At 36.8% G+C, this 20,146-nt stretch overlaps 2 protein-coding genes across 2 annotated transcripts in view; both read right to left on the bottom strand.

The window, feature by feature from the left end:
- LOC127845594 (uncharacterized) overlaps positions 1 to 20,146 on the bottom strand; it is a 317,330-nt gene that overhangs the window by 132,900 nt on the left and 164,284 nt on the right. The gene's annotated exons all lie outside the window — the stretch shown is intronic.
- Positions 8,897 to 19,851, bottom strand: LOC127843680 (mucin-22-like). Its single transcript, XM_052373395.1, has 4 exons — positions 19,674 to 19,851; positions 10,829 to 12,419; positions 10,483 to 10,543; positions 8,897 to 9,220 (listed from the first exon to the last, which is right to left on the bottom strand). The coding sequence occupies exons 1-4, from the start codon at positions 19,849 to 19,851 to the stop codon at positions 9,080 to 9,082; spliced, it is 1,971 nt and encodes a 656-aa protein (XP_052229355.1). The 3' UTR covers positions 8,897 to 9,079.

Below are 20,146 nucleotides of genomic sequence, written 5' to 3' on the forward strand. Positions count from 1 at the left end.
GAACTTATACATGAAGTAGCCATTTTTAAAAATCACATTTACGCCGCCTGTTAATGCAATTAGTTGTCAAATTAACAGTATACAATTCGAAACGTGGTTTATACAAATTATCTTACATTTTTTAAAACAATTTGAAATTATAATTTGCAAGTGATTGTTTTTGTTTCTTGTTTAGATATGTAAAATCATCTTCAATACTTCATAAACGTTAAAATACATTCTCAATAGTAATAATAACATTTTTTAAGAAAGGTAAGCTTTTCGAGAATACAAAAACTCGAAATAATTTGCTTCTTGTTTGATTTTATTATTGATCAAAACAGTAAATAAATCGCATTGATAACAATGAATAACAATGAATTGTCATATAAGCACGGAACAGTTATATGGTGTCTAATGCGCAATTTGAAGGACTTACATGGAATACAGAGTATATGTATAACCCATGCAACCTTGTTATAGTTCTTTACTGCCATATCCACTATGGTATTAAACATCTATAACAGAGAGATATACATCATATGACTGCTATATCAAACACAGACACAAAGGAGTAACATCTACTGACGCAATGCTTACATTGATCTAGTGGATATAATGATCGAAGGCTAACAAGGGCACAGTTTTAAACAGAACACATTTGGAAATCGGTCAAAACTGCTAATAATACTACAAACAGTTGATGCAATGTGACACGGAATAGAATCTAACACATTAAAAATTATGAAGACACTTGAAAGCATGGACATGACTAGTAATTCATACGCTCGAAAACCGTGCGATGGTCCTTTCAGCGAAACGCTCAGCCTAGACCTAAGAAACAATATAGAATATGTAATTGAAGATTTAAAAATCGTGTTTCTACTTTTCTTTGTTCTACTTTTCTGAGATAATTACTATTTTGAGTAAGGTCAAAATGGCACGAGCAAAAAAGATTAAAGAGAAACACATAAAATATGCGAAGTTTAATTTTTGACATACATTGACTGTGTTTATCTGTAAAGAAAAAAGTGGCCTAGTTCTTATAAGAAAGTGAACCCTGAATGCGTTCGCCATTTTTCATGAAAAAGTATATATATTTTATATTGGAAGTGAGATAACAACAATAATGACTTTATTTAAGATTCAATAATATCTGATAAATGTGAATGCAATGAGGACACAATATTCTATTTAGCTGTGCTCAGGTTCCGAACGGTTTCAAAAGTAGTTTAAAAATGTTGGTACTCTGTATATTTGAAGGACATGCTGACAATTATGTTATTATGTTATTTATTCATTTATGCATCTGTGTAGCAAAACATTAGTTTCAATCTATTACATTTTTAACAATCTTTTCAAATGTAAAAAAGCTGTTTGTTTACGAAATGTACCAGTGTTAGTATTTTTTTTACAAAGAAAGACGATTTAATTTGCATTGTAAATACTAGTTATAGCAGTTTGTTCAACATACCTATATAGAATGCCCTCACTTAAAATATGTTCACTAATCAGGATGCCATCACGATCTGGTTTCAATCCTAATTTCATCGATACTTTCATTTCTGCGTTGAATAAGATCGAGATCGTGAAAATCGCTGCATAATTGATGAAGTTATGGCTATTCAAACGATGCACCCCGTTTTCGGATGATTTTGAGTTGTGTACCTTGTTATATATATATATATATATATATATATATATATATATATATATATATATATATATATATATATATATATATATATATTTGATAGTGATTTTTTTTCAGAAAAGTTAATTTTCCGTTAAAATATTATTATTTATCATTCAAAATTATGTTTTCACAAATTAATATCATAGACACACGCTTAACACCTGTGATATTGAATAGTATTTGAAAGGTGTTTCCAAAACCTGCAGTGTGTCTACAAAGATATTTTAAAAACTGCGCAGAAGCAGGTATTAATTTATATGATGTTGTTGTCAACAGTAGTTGTTTTCGTGTAAACATAAATGGTCGTTTTTGAGGTGGGTTACACGATGCAAATGTTTTAAAAAACATAAAAGATCCATTAATACATAAAACTATAACATACGTTTAGAACATATGGAATTAGAACATTTAATAAACCAAAGAGCATTAAACACTAACAATATTTCATTTTCATTGTCGAAAAACTATTTTTTTTAAACATGTTCAGTGATAGACAATACACTTGTCTGTGCAGAATTGATCACACGTCACATAGACGCAAGTTTTTAGAGTGCATTCAATACCAGTAGTTTTATATCAGCGTAGTTTTTTGAATAACTTGGTCGTTTTGAATTGCAAATTTTTAAAGTAAAACATAGAATTTATGTTTTATCTTCGATTGTTTCGGCTTGAAAAATAGAATATAAAATATTGAGAAATAAATTAAATATGAAATATTTCTTCAGTACGGTATTCCGGTTGGTTTTATCGTACAATGTTGTATGCCACGAGCGAAATTTGAGCAAAAAACGCTTATACGACATAGGGAATATTTCATTTGGGTGTATCGATAAATTATCTGTGTATCTCGGACCGACCGGGCATACATTGGTCGGTACTTTGGTTGTACCTTTGGAATAATATTTAGGTTAAAACTACATCACTAATGGTGAATGTATATGTATGCCTGATATTTATTTTAATATGATTCATGGCAATTGCAGCATTCTTGTTTTCTATTCGTTAATACTTGATGATTGTTGCAACGTGCTTGGTGACTATCCGAATTGTGTGTGTGTTCCACAAATAATGTCACTGCCATGTGCACTTTTAAATTCTATTAAACGTGATGAGACTGTTCTGTGAAGCCAGTCATAATCGGTTTTGCCATTAAGAGTCATAAACAACTGTAGATAGCAACAGGCAGTACGCAGAATGCAATTAAACCAAATGCAAGTTACCAAATTAGACACTAGGAAGTGCACATTTATTTTCCGTATGTTGGATACATTACTGTTCGACAAAATGAGAAAATATACAAAACATTTTGACTTTTATACTGAATAAGCTGTATTATTTCCCTTTGTTATATAATCTCAATATAAATAAATACGTTTATTTGTGCCATGTAGACCAGTAGGTGTCTTGGGTAAACAAGAAATTGACTACCGCGTATGATATGTGTAATTTGCAGTTGATGCTCCAGAAAATAAACATGTATATTGTATTTTATTCAGGACATAAAAGAGCTCATGTGTTGGATGTGTGGCTCATACCCTTGTCCAAATAAAATATACAGTAAAATAATATAGTAGCTTTAACCTACCGATGCACACTGAATATCGATCTCATATTTGTAAGTAGCATGACCCCAATTGTCACAGACCTGTTCGTGTACTTCTCAGATGTCTATAGTCTGATTGCCTGACTATAATTGCAATGTACATAAACACACATTTATCATTTTATGTCTATATAATCTCTGTGGTATATAGTGAAACCTGAAAATTAGTTCCCGTGTCCACTAAAACTATTGTGCCCCCCGTTTAAAAGAAAACAATAGTTTTCTGCAATTTAAAAAGTCATAATTTTCAACCAATTAGCATTAATGAATAAAAAATATCATTTAAAAGGTCCAGTAGAGATGGTCTAGCGGGTCTCGTCTCTCGAGCCGGTCTACCGAGATCGAGAACGCTGGGCTGATGCTCGCGTAGCAGGGACTCGCTAATGGTAGGGATGGTTTCGTGGGCAAAGTCGGGCTACCGAGCTCGCGAAGCATGATCGCCGGGCTGTCTCGCTCGGGATCCATGGGCGCCGTTTGTCTCGGCCTTAGACCGCGGAAGCCATGCCGGACAGGGCAGGCTGAACCAGCAAAAGCTGCCGTAGTGCCTCGTCCTAACGCTGGCTTCCGAAGGCCTGCTCTCGGTCGAGAATCCATCGGTTGCAGCGATTTCCGTGTATTGGCACGGGTGACAGTCCCTGTGAGAGGGTAGAACCTCGTTAGAAAATGAAAGCATTCCTTTATATTTATATGGGAGTAAACAAATGAAACTGACATTTCTCGCCGTTTTCGAGAGCAAGGACACCAGGCGCTTGTGCAGCGTGAGCAAGGCCAGGGCCCTTAACAGCGGGGGAAATCACCTTGAGGAACCACTTGCCAAAGGCAAGAGGCTCGGCCGCCGAAGCGGCCCGCAGTGATTCAGGCCGCATTCACACCCGGCCAGCGTGAAGAAGTCACATGCCTGTAATCGGCGGTGCGAACAGGCCCCGAGACGCTAAGTTGAACATGGCTTTCGTGCCTTCAATACGGAGTTACGCGTCTGGCAAGCTCGGCGCGGTCTTTCAACCAAAGTCTGGCAGCGAAAAGTTGAACTTGCAATGGAGCTCGCGCAGCGGTTGCGGAGAATCGGTCGCCTCTCACATAGCGCATCTCCCCTATGGGAGGGTGATTTGGTCGGCGCACATTTGTTTAATAGAAGTGTAGATTATTGCAGATGTAAAGCAATAGTTATAGGTAAAATCTAAAGTAAAATATAGACAAAACATAGTAAGTTATAAAATACATATTCATACGATAGTGCTGAAATGTTTCCATATTTAAATAGATAATCAACTTAGCCTTTCAAAATAAGAATGAATTATGCCTAAAACAAACACGACCAATTACTATCCAATGTCAAATATCACACAAAGGGGCGCAACTTCTACCAAAACATAAAGTTTCCGTTAAACGCTGTAAATTTGAGTAGCCGTTCGTAGCATTTTGGAACGACTGTCAATTGACATAATTGTATCATGCATAACTAAATGTTTCTTTGTGCTTAGAAAAAACTCACATCTTGCCATCTCGTTAGTGTATTTAACGCTTCAATTTGTTTATTCCAGTTTGCACTGATCCTATTTCGCAAACCAATATGCACATAGTAAGTTACCCATCATGCAATTAACGAACACATATGAATGATACCATGAAGCCGAATGTAAAAAGACATTCATCATCAGGCACGATGTAAGTGCCATCAAGCATTAAAAGGTGTCTACATACAAATTGAAAGTACCATCAAGTCATGACTTGATTATTAAGAAGGATGCAAGTTTTACCTAATTATCGCTTAATACGTGTCAGAATGCTGTTCTACATCGGAACTGGCCATTTTATAACTTAAGTGTGTTGATGACTGGAATGTACTGAATTTCTTAGTGCGCTTTTCAAAATACATTACCCCACGTGTTTTTAGTTTTCTATAACCCACCCTGGTAAATGGAAGCTGGGCACCACATGGTGAATTAAGTAAGAAACGCATGTAGACGCTGGGTAGCAGAGGGTGAATAAAGTAAGACATGCATGTTGACGCTGGGTACAAGAGGATGAATTAAGTCAGATATGCATGTGAACGCTGAGCACCAGAGGGTGAATTAAGTTAGACACGCATGCATTTTGCTTCCGAATTATTTTTATGGTTAATACAGAATAGAAGATTATCAAGTAGTTAACAAAAAGTTTGAATTACTCGTGTTTCACGTTAATAGATTCTTGATCGTCTGATTAAATAACACGTATTGTGAAAGTCCAATCACATATAGGCCAATTAAGCGCGCCTTGCAAATGTATAGCTGCACCGATGTATTTTAACATGTTCAAAAGTATCGCCGCAACCTGACGTTCTATGCGATGACACGGCGCTCTAACGGCCTTACCAATGCGTTTCTGCGAAAGCACAGCATATCAGACATGAGCGCGAATGATTTTGGATTGGCCGTCCCAAGCGGTGACCCAGATTTAATTATCGTCATGTTTAATGATACGTCGGACGTTTTTTCCTGTATTTGACAGGCACGCGTTCACTTGTCTTAAAAGGAAGATTCTCTATAAGTTTAATCAGATCCTCCCTCCTATTGTCGCGATAATGCGATTATTTTTATGCCCCCGGATCGGAGTATTATGTTTTTGGCCTGTCTGTCTGTCATTGTGTGTGTATCCCAAAACTTTAACCTTGCTCATAAAATGAAAACTCTTGGGCCTATGTACTTTAAACTTCACATGTGCATGCATCTCATTGAGATCTACAATCAAATATGGTTTATGGTTACTAGGTCAAAGGTCAAAGTCACTGTTACATTTACATTCAAAGTACAACCGTTTTACTAAAATAGCTGCCGTAGGGGGAATTGTGTTTTGCAACAGCTATTGTTTAAATATAATTTTTTCTAATGTATTAGTAAATTTTAAGTGTATACTTATTGTTGAATTATAGTGTTATTCAATGTTTTGCAATGTTTCCCTGAGGTATGTTTGCAGCCAAAGCCGCCACCAAATATAATTTGACTGTACGTCGTCAAGCAGAAATTCACAAACTTGCAAAAACGCCATAACCATAAAACAAAATGTAACTAAAAAAAATAAGCTTATTTTTTCTACACTCATTTATGTGGAACCATTGGATTGTCGTTTTCAGACCAACAATCGTATTATTATACATTTTAAATCATACCTTAATCGTTTGAACCGATTGACAAAACAAATTACAAATGACGTCAAAAGATATTTTTATTTTTAATGAAAGTATTAGTTTAGTATGCAAAACGGAATATCCGACGTTCTACAAAAAATATTTTTTATTTTGATAAAAATATTACAGCTTTTGAAAAAAATGTTATGTGTGTCGAACCGTGTTTTCTTATGGACAAGCAAACGGGCAGAACAAAAACATTATTATGGAAAATTGACGTTCACACTGTTAACTTAATTGTTTGATTGATTAAAATCTAATCTCTGTTGAACTCAATCCGAGTGTCGATATATAGGGTAATTGTCCACAGAATCACCAATTACACAATTTTGGCAATCTGTGTTTCTGGATTAATTGGAAAATTGAGTTTATCTTTAATGGTTAATTTTAGCCTTTATAATAATGAAATATGCTTCAATAGATCTTTGGTTTACATTTTAATACATCCGCATTGTGTTATACAGAATAATGTAAGCATAAGTAGTATTTTAACGCATCGCGTTATTGTATGTGCTTAAACCGTAAGCTTAGTTCATATTGCCATCGCAATACAAAATTAAACATAGAATAAAAAAATCATGCTCGTATTTAAGATCATGTTAACATTGTCGAATAGATATTCATAATATTGTAGACAAATGATTGAACAGTATTGTATAAATGATTTGTATAGTATAAGTTTCTTCCCGTAGCTTGCAACCCTTAGTCTCCATTATGTGATACTCAGAAAATCGAACCAGCTCTTCTACTAAATTCACTATATCGCCAAACGAAAATTAAAAATCATTCTGAATTTCAGCTGCAATATTCAGTTGTTTGTTCTTTTTTACTGAAAGGCAATCACTATACGGGTGTTGTCCTGTGCTGTGAGGCGGGGGCTGGCGTATTCGGAGTTAAATCCACCTGGTATGGCGACCACCAAATAAACTCGCATAGGAGGGCAGCGGGGCTTGAATCCCGTGTCGCCAGGGCGAGGAAAGCGTTTACCAACCACTGCGCGAACTGGACAGCCCTGTTTTTATGCACCGTATATTTCTGAAATTCGTGTTTTATGCCATTCGGTAAAGATTGTGTTCTTTCCGAGTAACGCACCGTGCCATCCTTTACCGAGCGTTACACTATTTAATCAAAGTTAGTTAACCCACAGGCTCCAGTTGTGTAGTATGTGGTCCAGTAGTAAAATGTTTCATGGTTACAGCCTGTGTTTGCTTATTATTTTTGCTCGCAATTTTAGCTCAAGCAAAGTCTGATCTAATAGAAACCATGAGTAATTAATATATACAATTAAAGTCACAACTTGTCATCGTAATTTACTTAAAGAAACTATCATATAATTGTAAACAGAACTGAATAGAACTTTATTTTTCATCAAGCCTATATGCATACAGCATGAATACGAACATACATTTATTGACACAAAATCATAGAGAGTGTACTTCACGGTAAACAATGCTTATGTTTTGAGCACAATTTATTATTTGTAGAATCATATAACCATAACATAACTCCAGCCCATAGAAGTAAAACTATGTATTGAGATTCATAATATGCATAGATATTAAAAATGTTCATGATGTTATTATAACTTTACTTATTTTATTTGGTTCATTAAAAGTTTATTGTGATGGGCGCAATCCAAATACAGAATAGAGAAGGGACATTTATAAATTAAGCATAGAGTAGCAACACAACCTATATTACCTATATATATTCTACATTTCTTAAAAAATGTGTGATCAAAATAGCAACACTATCATTCTCTCTCTATCACAAGATTATATATACAAATTTATACATATGCAATAATAACATAGTAACATAAGAACAAAAAAACAAGTATTATCTTACATTTTTAAGTAATTTATTTGCAAGATAAATTAATTTATAAGATATCCGTATATCTATCAACATTATATATTTGTATACCAGTTTGTTGTCTTCAAATATGCCTGGATATTTAATTAATCGTATGTCTTTATGTCTATAAATTAGGTAACAATTGCAAATGAAAGTCTTATAAAATGTCAAAGTGATTTTCATTATAAGAAGCCGGACACATTCTATCGAGATAGACATAAAATGGTGAACAAGTTATGAACATGACACACATTTATAAATATATATCATTATGTAAATTAAACTGCTTGCAATTTGTAATCATGCATAGAACCCTTGTATTTCCTTACATATGCACACTGTCTTTCTCATAATGTCGCGAGGTTTATTTCTCATATAGAATCGTTATTTCCTTTCAATTGTGCATACAATTAAACTATATGATGGCGTCATGGAGATGCATCGCAAGATTTCAACTAGAAGATATCTCTCCTTACCTGACAGTGTCTGCAACTTGTAAGGACGGATTTAGGGCGATGCCATATAATCCTCTTGTTTCAAATATTTCTGCAAGGAAACAAACACGTTGGACAAATATTTTACTCTTCTGATTTCAGCTGAGTGGATTTAATTTTGAATTTGGAAAGGGTTCGTCTTTATGATGTCAAGGAACTGTGGCTTGTGACTCAGGAACTACTGTGTTGTGTGCGTTGATAATTGCTATTTTAATGAGTCTTCCTTTTCATTTTGAACATCATGGTCGAGTCTGTCACATAGTCACACAATTTACACACATGTTTTAAACATCGTTTTCATTGATTGCTGCATATACGTGTTCGTCCACCGCTGCGGCGTTAGCGTTAAGGCCACCGATGCTTGTGGCGAGTTCATATGGTGATCTATTCACATCCTTTAAAGTAGTATATTGCGTACTGTTGTCCTTGAAAAACAAAACATATGTTGAATTATACATTTAAAAGTAACTAAAATGTATAAGACCGGGATAACAGTTTGTAACTGTTCACATATAAACATATTTCTTAGAATGGAAAACAGCCCTTGCATTGTAAACATAATATCATTGTCATAATTTTGATACAGTTACACGCTTTCGGGAATTTCAAGTTGGGACTTTGTGTTTATTTGGACCTTTAAAGTAGCAGTGGACTAATTAATATAATCATAAGTGGTTTTGAATTGTTCCCATCATAATCTACTATCATTTAGACATTTATTTTGAACATTTTAAGACTTTTTACAATTTAATTAAAATATTATTGGCATTTTTGACATGTTAAACCCCTGGTAAAAAATATTATTCAACCAACTATCTGGAATAGCCACAAACATCAACCCTGTGGAAAACAGGGACAATATCAATCAACATAAATATGTGTGTCAAAACTTCAAAGTCAGTTGCGCCGTCAAAACTTCAAAGTCAGTTGCGGATATGTGGATACAAATTATAGTTTTTTGTATCTTACCAAATAAATGTGCATACATATATATGTAAATACAATGAAATATAAACAATCATGAACTTTTCGCGTCAAAATATAGAAATGTATGCAGAATATAAGGAATAAAGGGGTTGTGATTTTAATATTCAGGAAATAAACCTGCCATTATGTTTTAATTCTTGTCGAAAGCAATATTTGTAGAGTGACACTTATCAAAGAAATAATTTGTTCACTGTATACATTACTTGCAGATGTAACTGATAATTAAATATTTCTTTTAAGAATATATGGAAATAAATACCTTCGTTCTACAATATCCGTCGAGGACACGTCACGAACGATGTCAATATTAAATCTCTGATTCTACTCCTTTAATTTAACTTTTCCGCAATATGCCTTGATCAAAACAATGGAAAAAACATTTACATAGTTATTAAAAAGGTGCTGTCAAAAGACGTCAACATGTAGTTTATATATTTTGTCCATCGTTTTGATAAAGAAGTAAAATCAGAGATGTATTATTATTTAATATCCCTTAGGATGATCAACTGCGCTTCGACGTCAATATTGCCAGACTTTCCCCGATTCAATCAGTCTTATTCTTTACATTCATTTTTCTAATAGCATTTTGTTATATATATAGTATTTTTGATTATCGTATACTCGCATTTAGACAATTCTGTTCGTATTCGTGCTCTTAATCATTTTGTGGGCTCTCGACATGCTCCAGGAACAAACTTACCACGTATGTTGTGTCTTCGTATACATGAGTTTCTGCCACAAATGAGTGGGATGTTTTACACCTGAATTGAAAATAAATAATGTCAAACGCGTAGACAAGAAATTTGTGAAACTATTAAAATTGAAGAAGTGGGTTACTTGTACAAGTTGATTATAAATGTATTAAATAGTATTTGTATTTAACGCATAATGTAGTAAACCATTATAAATATACATTAAATAGGTTTCATAATGATGTAAATGTAAGCATAACATGCTCTCGCTACAGTTGCATAAATTTATTATAACATAGGTGTTCAAAAATTGAGTTTCGGACGAAACATTGCAAAAACTTTAATGGCACATACCGCCTGAAAACACATATTCCTGAGGCTACTATAGCAATAGTTCCCAACGTAACTGCGACGCCAACTCCAACGCCAATGTATACATATTTTGAAATCGATTCTGTATTAAGTGCTTTTGTGGTGGTTTCAGTTGCTGTGGTGGTTTCAGTCGCTGTGGTGGTTTCAGCAGCTGTGGTGGTTTCAGCCGCTGTGGTGGTTTCAGCCGCTGTTGTGGTTTCAGCAGCTGTGGTGGTTTCAGCCACTGTGGTGGTTTCAGCCGCTGTGGTGGTTTCAGCCGCTGTGGTGGTTTCAGTCGCTGTGGTGGTTTCAGCCGATGTGGTGGTTTCAGTTGCTGTGGTGGTTACAGCCGCTGTGGTGGTTCCAGCCGCTGTGGTGGTTTCAGCCGCTGTGGTGGTTTCAGCCGCTGTGGTTGTTTCAGACGCTGGGGTTGTTTCAGCCGCTCTGGTTGTTTCAGCCGCTGTGGTGGTTTCAGCCGCTGTGGTGGTTTCAGCCGCTTTGGTGGTTTCAGCCACTGTGGTGGTTTCAGCCGATGTGGTGGTTTCAGTTGCTGTGGTTGTTACAGCCGCTGTGGTGGTTTCAGCCGCTGTGGTGGTTTCAGCCGCTGTGGTGGTTTCAGCCACTGTGGTGGTTTCAGTCGCTTTGGTGATTTCAGCCACTGTGGTGGTTTCAGCCGCTGTGGTGGTTTTAGCCGCTGTGGTTGTTTCAGCAGCTGTGGTGGTTTCAGCTGCTGTGGTGGTTTCAGCCCCTGGGGTGGTTTCAGACGCTGTGGTTGTTTCAGCCGCTGTGGTGGTTTCAGCCGCTGTGATGGTTTCAGCCGCTGTGGTGGTTTCAGCCGCTGTGGTTGTTTCAGACGCTGGGGTTGTTTCAGCCGCTCTGGTTGTTTCAGCCGCTGTGGTGGTTTCAGCCGCTGTGGTGGTTTCAGCCGCTTTGGTGGTTTCAGCCACTGTGGTGGTTTCAGCCGCTGTGGTGGTTTCAGTTGCTGTGGTGGTTTCAGCAGCTGTGGTGGTTTCAGCCGCTGTGGTGGTTTCAGCCGCTGTGGTGGTTTCAGTCGCTGTGGTGGTTTCAGCCGATGTGGTGGTTTCAGTTGCTGTGGTTGTTACAGCCGCTGTGGTGGTTTCAGCCGCTGTGGTGGTTTCAGCCGCTGTGGTGGTTTCAGCCACTGTGGTGGTTTCAGTCGCTTTGGTGATTTCAGCCACTGTGGTGGTTTCAGCCGCTGTGGTGGTTTTAGCCGCTGTGGTTGTTTCAGCAGCTGTGGTGGTTTCAGCTGCTGTGGTGGTTTCAGCCCCTGGGGTGGTTTCAGACGCTGTGGTTGTTTCAGCCGCTGTGGTGGTTTCAGCCGCTGTGATGGTTTCAGTCGCTGTGGTTGTTTCAGCCGCTGTGGTGGTTTCAGCCGCTGTGGTGGTTTCAGCCGCTGTGGTGGTTTCAGCTGCTGTGGTGCTTTCAGCCGCTGTGGTGGTTTCAGCCGCTGTGGTGGTTTCAGCGGCTTTGGTGGTTTCAGCCGCTGTGGTGGTTTCAGCCGCTGTGGTGTTTTCAGCCGCTGTGGTGGTGTCAGCCGCTGTGGTGGTTTCAGTCGCTGAGTTGGTTTCAGCCGCTGTGGTGGTTTCAGCCGCTGTGGTGGTTTCAGCCGCTGTGGTGGTTTCAGTTGCTGTGGTGGTTACAGCCTCGGGTGGTTTCAGCCGCTGTGGTGGTTTCAGCCACTGTGGTGGTTTCAGCCACTGTGGTGGTTTCAGCCGCTGTGGTGGTTTCAGCCACTGTGGTGGTTTCAGCAGCTGTGGTGGTTTCAACCGCTGTGGTGGTTTCAGTCGCTGTGGTGGTTTCAGCCGCTGTGGTGGTTTCAGCCGCTGTAGTGGTTTCAGCTGCTGTGGTGGTTTCAGCCGCTGTGGTGGTTTCAGTCACTATGGTGGTTTCAGCCGCTGTGGTGGTTGCAGCCGCTGTGGTGGTTTCAGCCGCTGTGGTGGTTTCAGCCGCTGTGGTGGGCTCAGCCGCTGTGGTGGGTTCAGCCGCTGTTGTGGTTTCAGCCGCTGTGGTGGTTTCAGCCGCTGTGGTGGTTTCAGCCGCTGTGGTGGTTTCAGTCGCTGTGGTGGTTTCAGCCGCTGTGGTGGTTTCAGCCGCTGTGGTGGTTTCAGTCGCTGTGGTGGTTTCAGCCGCTATGGTTGTTTCAGTCATTATAGTCGTTATAGCCGCTGTGGTCGTTTCAGCGTCTAAAATTCAATGCCTTAAGTATGAGTCTCGACGGGATCATTCTTTTACTTTTACAATCTACCCGACTGGTATTTGACACACGGTTTCAAGTAAATGAGTATGATGTTAATGTGACATACATTAAGGGCGATGTAAGACAGACGGACGGACAGACAGACAGACATAAAGTGTGGTTTGTGTTCCGTGATTAACAAAAAGTTTAACACATATATCTACATACCCGTATGCCAACGTGAATACATTTTCATTTGTTTAATATAATCTTGATCGCACATAGATTATCACCAATACCATAATAATATTCTTTCATTTTTTTCACAAACAAAATGTAATATATACTATTAACTTTTAGTAAACTAATATAAAACGATGATTAACCAATGGAATTTAAATATTAATGTCGACAAAAAGTTTCTACAAATTACCAAATATGCAACTACACTATTAGAGTTTTCCTCCACAGACAACAATTTATAAATGATTCATACAAATGAATTCACTATGAACTTGTATAGAATATTGAAGGATGAAAACCGTTAACATTGTACAGTTATAAACAAAGTTATACAATAGTTGAAACGAGTTATTAACAGTTTTGTTCGACTAACAACTAAAAATGATAAAAACCATACACAAAATATAGTTATTAAAATGTTATAAAATAAAAGTAGGAATGAAAAATTTGTGATGGAGAGGAATTAATATCAATAAATATTTGAACAACTATAGCCAAGCGTAGAGTTGTTGGAAAATGTGTTCATGCTCCACATATTAATTTTGTTATGTTGTTGTTTTAAGTTCCCATTAATTCAACAAATTTAAACATACTTGTTTTTTTTATAAAAGTACTCTTTGTTAAAAAAAAATAACAGTGAATCGAAGGCTGGCTATATCATAATAAAATGGAATTTGTCTTCAGTATCTTTAATATGACATTTTGTGCATAAGCGCTGAGATCTTTCTGTATTGTTATGTATACGTGTATAAATGGCTGATTCGATAGACGATAATCGTTTTTGTGGAATACAGTTTCGCAATTTCTTTGGCAAATAATCAGTCCAATGTTTGCATATGAATGTGGTATATGTGTGCATATAGGTTCTATATTTCCATATTTATGTGACATACATGTTTAAATATGTTATTTAAAGAAATATATATGTATTTTGTAAATCTAAAATCCTATATATGTATGGTAAAATGTGGGTCGTATAATTTCATATATGTGTTCGATAGTTTCATATATTTGTGTTAAATCACGATCATTAAGGTACGATTACACAATTCCAAATTCCATAGGATCCCTTTATTTAACTGCCTACTTACAAAGCATTTTTTGCCATTAATATATATCGTATTTTGCAAGCCATGTATCTTTTTAAAGATGGAAGTGTTCTTATCTGCGCATTGAAATAAAAATAATACCTTCTCGCACATACTAAGAAAATAAAAATCGCCCAAATGCAAGCACCCTCAGAAACTTAAGTTTAAAATACACACATAGCCTACATGGACAGACACCAAAAGCATTCGTGCGATTGCTTAATGACGTTTGCAACAAAAGAGAAAGGGCACTTTTGAGAAATAAAGTTGTGTAAAATTATTTAGTAGAGTGTTACCTAAAATATTTCCCATGATGCAAATTATAGAACATCAGTAAAAGTAATTATCATTATATCTATGAAAGTTTTGCAACAAACATGTGGAAATATTGCACATAAATATGAACGGTAAGAACACACACATCTTTTGGAAATTATACAACACAAATATCAGCAAGTTTATCACATATATATGAACATATTGCAAACATATATTAATTTGTAGAACATATATATGGACATATACAACTGATATTTCTTTTGCCATACATGTTATATGATTTTTCCACATATCTTTATCTTTGTACAACATGTATATATACATATACAACTATACCACACAAACATGGAAATTAATAACAATATATATACAACTATACCACACAAACATGGAAATTAATAACATATAAATACACAGATATCACATAAATATATAACGTTGCATTTGAAAAGGTGTGACGCGCCATAACTTCCAAATGTAAAAAGTTGTTTACAATAAAAAAAATATCCATCAGTAATTGTACAGCCTTAAATATGTATTGCAAAATACAAACATGAACTTGAGAAACATTAAAAAAAATAACGACATGATCATTACAATGTCCAATATTCAAATGGCACTGATATTTATTCGCTAAGATATTAAAATACCATTACGATCTATAAATTGTATAAATGATTTCGTAACATCACCTTAATAAACGAACGAGTAATACCACATTCGCTCAAGTCACAAATGATTATTTGAACTAACCTAGGCAACATTTGCTTACTGTATTATTCAAATAAACAAACTAAAAGATATGTCGAATAATTCAGTTCACTAAGCATCTGCTATAGTCAATTTAATAAACGGGATAAAAACTTCTCATTTTATCGAATAGAAAGTAGTACAATACCAGGCGAAGGGCATAACAATAGTACCCGTATCAAATACAATGTACCACATTAAAACCGTCTCGCATATAAATCATTTTGGGTATATCGTGATAAACATGTATGTGGTTTACAAACAGAGAACAAACGGATTACAACTTTGGTATAATTTTCACTCGCCTGTTTTAAATTTCGCACCGCACCGTCAGGCAACTGCGACTCAATTTGAATTATACGGACTTCCTGATATAAATAAGATTTTTGTAATGTTTTTGCTTTAGACAATGAACACGAGATAAGTGTGTATTGTCTCCTGTTTAGCGAATTTAAATCAGAAACCATGAAAAACTAAATACAAATAGCGTTAAAAGTATGGGTAACGTGCATAACTATGAGATGATGTTATATTAAAGCTGCACAGTCACATATAGTCAGAGGCCCAAACATGCATTTTCTACCTCAAAAGTTCAATACATATTAAATGCATTCAATGAAGAAACACCTTATATAACAAGTATACACATTAAAGCAGACTAAATGACTATTGGGGAAAAGCCCTTATCACACTGAACGTATATTTGTCAAAATGATATAAAATTGTTAATATATAACACATTGCGTGCAAATTCGATTCTTACAACTTATTTGAGCGTTGCATTTTTTACATCAGGCAATTTTTGTTTACGATTATTGGTTTCTTTAAATATCACCTGATGGGCAATATTCAGCCATTGATATTTTAATACCAAAGACAATTTATGAGGGATAAAGGGGATTCACCCGTGAGCAATTTTCCAAATACATGACATAGAACTATGTTAGTTTTTGTTTTGTTAATGTCGTAGATTGTTGAAAACACAACAAAACATTCCTAGCGAAGTTTGAATATAAGACATCTTCCTTAGTCACCAATAATGGTCAGTTATGGTCAGTAATATATACAGAAATGTTCAGGGTTGTAAAGATGAGAGATTCTTCTAGATCAAAGCAAAAGTTCTTTTCCATAGAATGTATAATGCCTTATATTATTGTATGAATTGTATATTTTTTGTAATGAATGAGGGTTCTCATTAGCAAGCATTGTCATACGACTCGGAATATTAATTTCGGTGAATTGAGTTAGTGTTGACTTAAGCCGTTCGGTATAATGCTTTTGCTGTTGCCTGTATCAAATCAAAGAATAACGATAAAAGTACATGGATTTTGTTCGTCAAAACATAATTATATTTTTAAACAATACATTTCGTCCGTCATTTATCATAAATTACTTTTTGAGAAAAACGACAGTTATCAAATTTTCAAACACTTGTGCTCAGCATTATACTAGCACAATGGAGAGTAAAACATTACTTACAAATACATGAAATTTCAACGCTGCATCATCAGAACCTTAGTTTATAAAGCGGCCCTTTATTTATGTCTGGAAATCGATTGACAAGCAGTGATATACACAACAAATGCACTAAACAAAAGTGATAAGTGCTTAACAAATTGCCGTCACCTCCTAAGAACGGCCCAAACCTCACACTTTGCCGATACTAATTCATACAACATTGAATTGTAAATAAACATCAATAACAAAGCATCACGATTCAAAGTCAATAGCAATATAAGCGAATTTATATCAATGTAATTTCAATTTTTATACTCAATAGTTATATACAGACCAGAGCCCCTGAGTCGTAACTTAATGCGGCACGACGAAAAGAAAACAAAACAAATATCAAATACATATCATCTGTACAATACCAAGCAACAGATTGTTGAATATTCAGATCATCGTCTTGCAATACAGAAAGAGTCCTCAATAAGATTGTTAAAGATCAAATTACGAAGCTTGGTAAGTGTGTCTATCTTGAGTCAGATCGCATAGATTAGTACGATGTAAATCGTTTCAAATAAACATATTATAACAGCCAAATATAATAAAAACAAATGCACTACACAAAAAACACGCGTAATTAAGAAATTGACGCCAAGTAACCACCTTAGAACTGTCAATGAAAAATTCACTGGGAAGTAAGCAAAAAGATATTCGAAATCGACAAAGCATTCAAACCGTCGTGCCCGCACCAAAAGATATGCTTAAGACATTCCCATTTCATTTAAGCAAAAACTCAAATATGTTCAGCTCTAAAAAAGTTACTTACTTGAATAACTTATTTTTCCAGCGAGTATAATAACCACAAAAACTCGAAATTTATATAATTCGGAAAGCATTTATGAACGCTCACCAGTCGTAATTGCGACTGAAACTGTTCAACGCGGAAGTCATGTTTCAAGCTTCGCTCAATGCTACATCTCGGTAAGCTATGTATCAGGTTTCAGTCAATTCTTAACTCAATTTGTGTCGCGTTTTGAGAAAACGGGGCTTAATGCATGTGCGTAAAGTGTCATCCCAGATTAGCCTGTGCAGTGCGCACAGGCTAATCAGGGTCGACACTTTCGCTTTTATGGTATTTTTTATTTAAAGGAAGTCTCTTCTACACAAAAATCCAAATAAGGCGGATCGAGTCGTCCCAGATTAGCCTGTGCGGACTGCACAGGCTAATCTGGGACGACACTTAACGCACATGCATTATGCCCAGTTTTCTCAGAACACGACTCAATTTAATCAAAAGATACGTATAATCGTAATGCTTTTGTCAGCGCCGTATGCTATCCTTGTTTATACAGATCTCATTTCGATTATCAGGTCGAGTTCTTGTAGTTTATGTACCATTTCTTGAAAGATAAATCACACAGAAAGGATTTGTCACCGAGATGTGAACACACGACCCTCGTGACCTATCGGTTTCTATTTAGTATCCTTTAAAGCGATAATGTAGTATACTCTTGTGTAAAGTGTGCAATAAAATTTGCCACTTTCCTTCAAAACTAATGGATGGAAAATTAAATTCCCACCTTGCGTTTCTGTAGTTTCAATATTACTATCTGTTTATAAGATGATGTATACCAGTTGTATACTGCTATATAGCTCTTTCATTTACGAACACTTAGAACTTGTTGTGCAATAAAACAGTCAGTAGATTCAACGCACGCTGTTAACCCTAGCTTCATTTCATATGTATGTGTTGACAAGGCTAGTTTTCCTGAATCTACCGATTAATATTGTATATCGACCTTATATTTATAAAGTAGCCCAATCCCTATTGTCGTAGACCTGTACGTGTAACTTTCAGATTCCTCTAGTCTAATTTCCTGGCTATAATTTCAATGTTTATAGACACATATATATGTCTATATTATCAATGTGGTATAAAGTGAAATATGAAAGTTACAAGTTCTCGTGTTTATTACAAATATTGTACCCTTCGTTGAGAATATAATAGTCTTCAAGTATAAAAATATCATAGAACATAATTTTGAATCAATATGGATTTTTTTAAATAAAAAATGTCATTTAACAGGTCTTATAGAGATGGTCTCGCGGGCCGGGCTACCGAGCTCGCGAGGACTGAATGCTTGGCTTATTCATGCGGAACTCCGGTGAAGGCTAGGTGACTGATTTTGACCCTAAACTATGTGTGGAATTGCAGGGTGTTCTGTGTCTATAAAAGCCATACATTGTCATGGTGAAAGTTAAACATGTGGTCGTGTAAGATCCGACCATAGGGACCGACCGAGAGCAATGCTGGGATACACAAGGCCAACGCCGAGAAGTTTAACAATGATAAACGGCAACCATCACTCAAAAGTATCATGTCAACAATGTAACCGTCAAAGGTCAAGACGTCGGCGCTCTAGGTGGCTGGCACCCCGAGAACTCGAAAACCTTGGCAATCTTAGGTATCGAGATTTGATGGGCATCTTTGTAGACTAGCGCTCAATGGATTATTAATTTGTGCGGTTTATTCATGGATGGATAAGAGTCCTGATTCAGAGGACTCTGTGGTTAGCGACTGGCACTAGCACATGGTGCAGGCCGAAAGTGGTATTCGACAGAGGTACAGCTCGGTCTCCTCCAAGGTTTACCCGTACTCGAACAGATGTATCTGTCCCTGGACCAACCAACAGACCTCATAAGGGCTCCATAACGCGCGGAAAGTCAAGCAGGTTCTCAGCCAACGATCCGAAATGCGCGCAGGGCGAAGGCCGCGCCCACGTGTACGCGACTCAGGCGTAGACGTTGGTGTGGATTACCACCTAAACCTCCCAAAAATAACAGTCAGTTTCCAGAAATATTGGAATATCCGTGTAGACTAGACCAACGCCACGTGGGCTCCAAGCACGGAAATGGACGGGGTTCACCCCATCCTCTACTTCTAAGAGATGTTTAGCGGGCCTTGTCGGACGACGGAGCTCGCATGGCCTGATCGCCGGGCTGTCTCGCTCGGGAACCATGGTTGTCGTTTGTATCGGCCTGTCGGAAACGCTGGGCCGAGCTAGCGTACGCGGCCGAAGGGCCTCGTCTCAGCATTTGTTTTCGAATGTCTGTTCTCGGTCGAAAATCAATCGGTGGCTGCGATTTTCGTGGATCGACAAGGGCGACAATCTCGATGAGCGGGTAAAATCCCGTTTGAGACGGTACCGAAGGAAACGAAAGCACTCCTTTATATATCGGAGGAAAAAAGTATTTATCTCGCGACCTGCCTAGTCTACCTTGCAATAGCTGATCTTCGCGGGGCGGTGTTTGATA

This window comes from Dreissena polymorpha, chromosome 9, assembly GCF_020536995.1.
Source record: "Dreissena polymorpha isolate Duluth1 chromosome 9, UMN_Dpol_1.0, whole genome shotgun sequence".
Lineage (NCBI taxonomy): Eukaryota > Metazoa > Mollusca > Bivalvia > Myida > Dreissenidae > Dreissena > Dreissena polymorpha.

Bases quoted from the DNA above. Each gene is read 5' to 3' on its own strand.
- LOC127843680 (XM_052373395.1), bottom strand. From the start codon at position 19,851: ATGGTTCCCGAGCGAGACAGCCCGGCGATCAGGCCATGCGAGCTCCGT. The intron at 12,420-19,673 runs GTTATTTTTGGG...AAACCACCACAG, and splicing joins AATATTTCTGGAAACTGACT to CGGCTGAAACCAACTCAGCG. The intron at 9,221-10,482 runs GTAAGTTTGTTC...TTGTTTTTCAAG, and splicing joins ACGAAGACACAACATACGTG to GACAACAGTACGCAATATAC.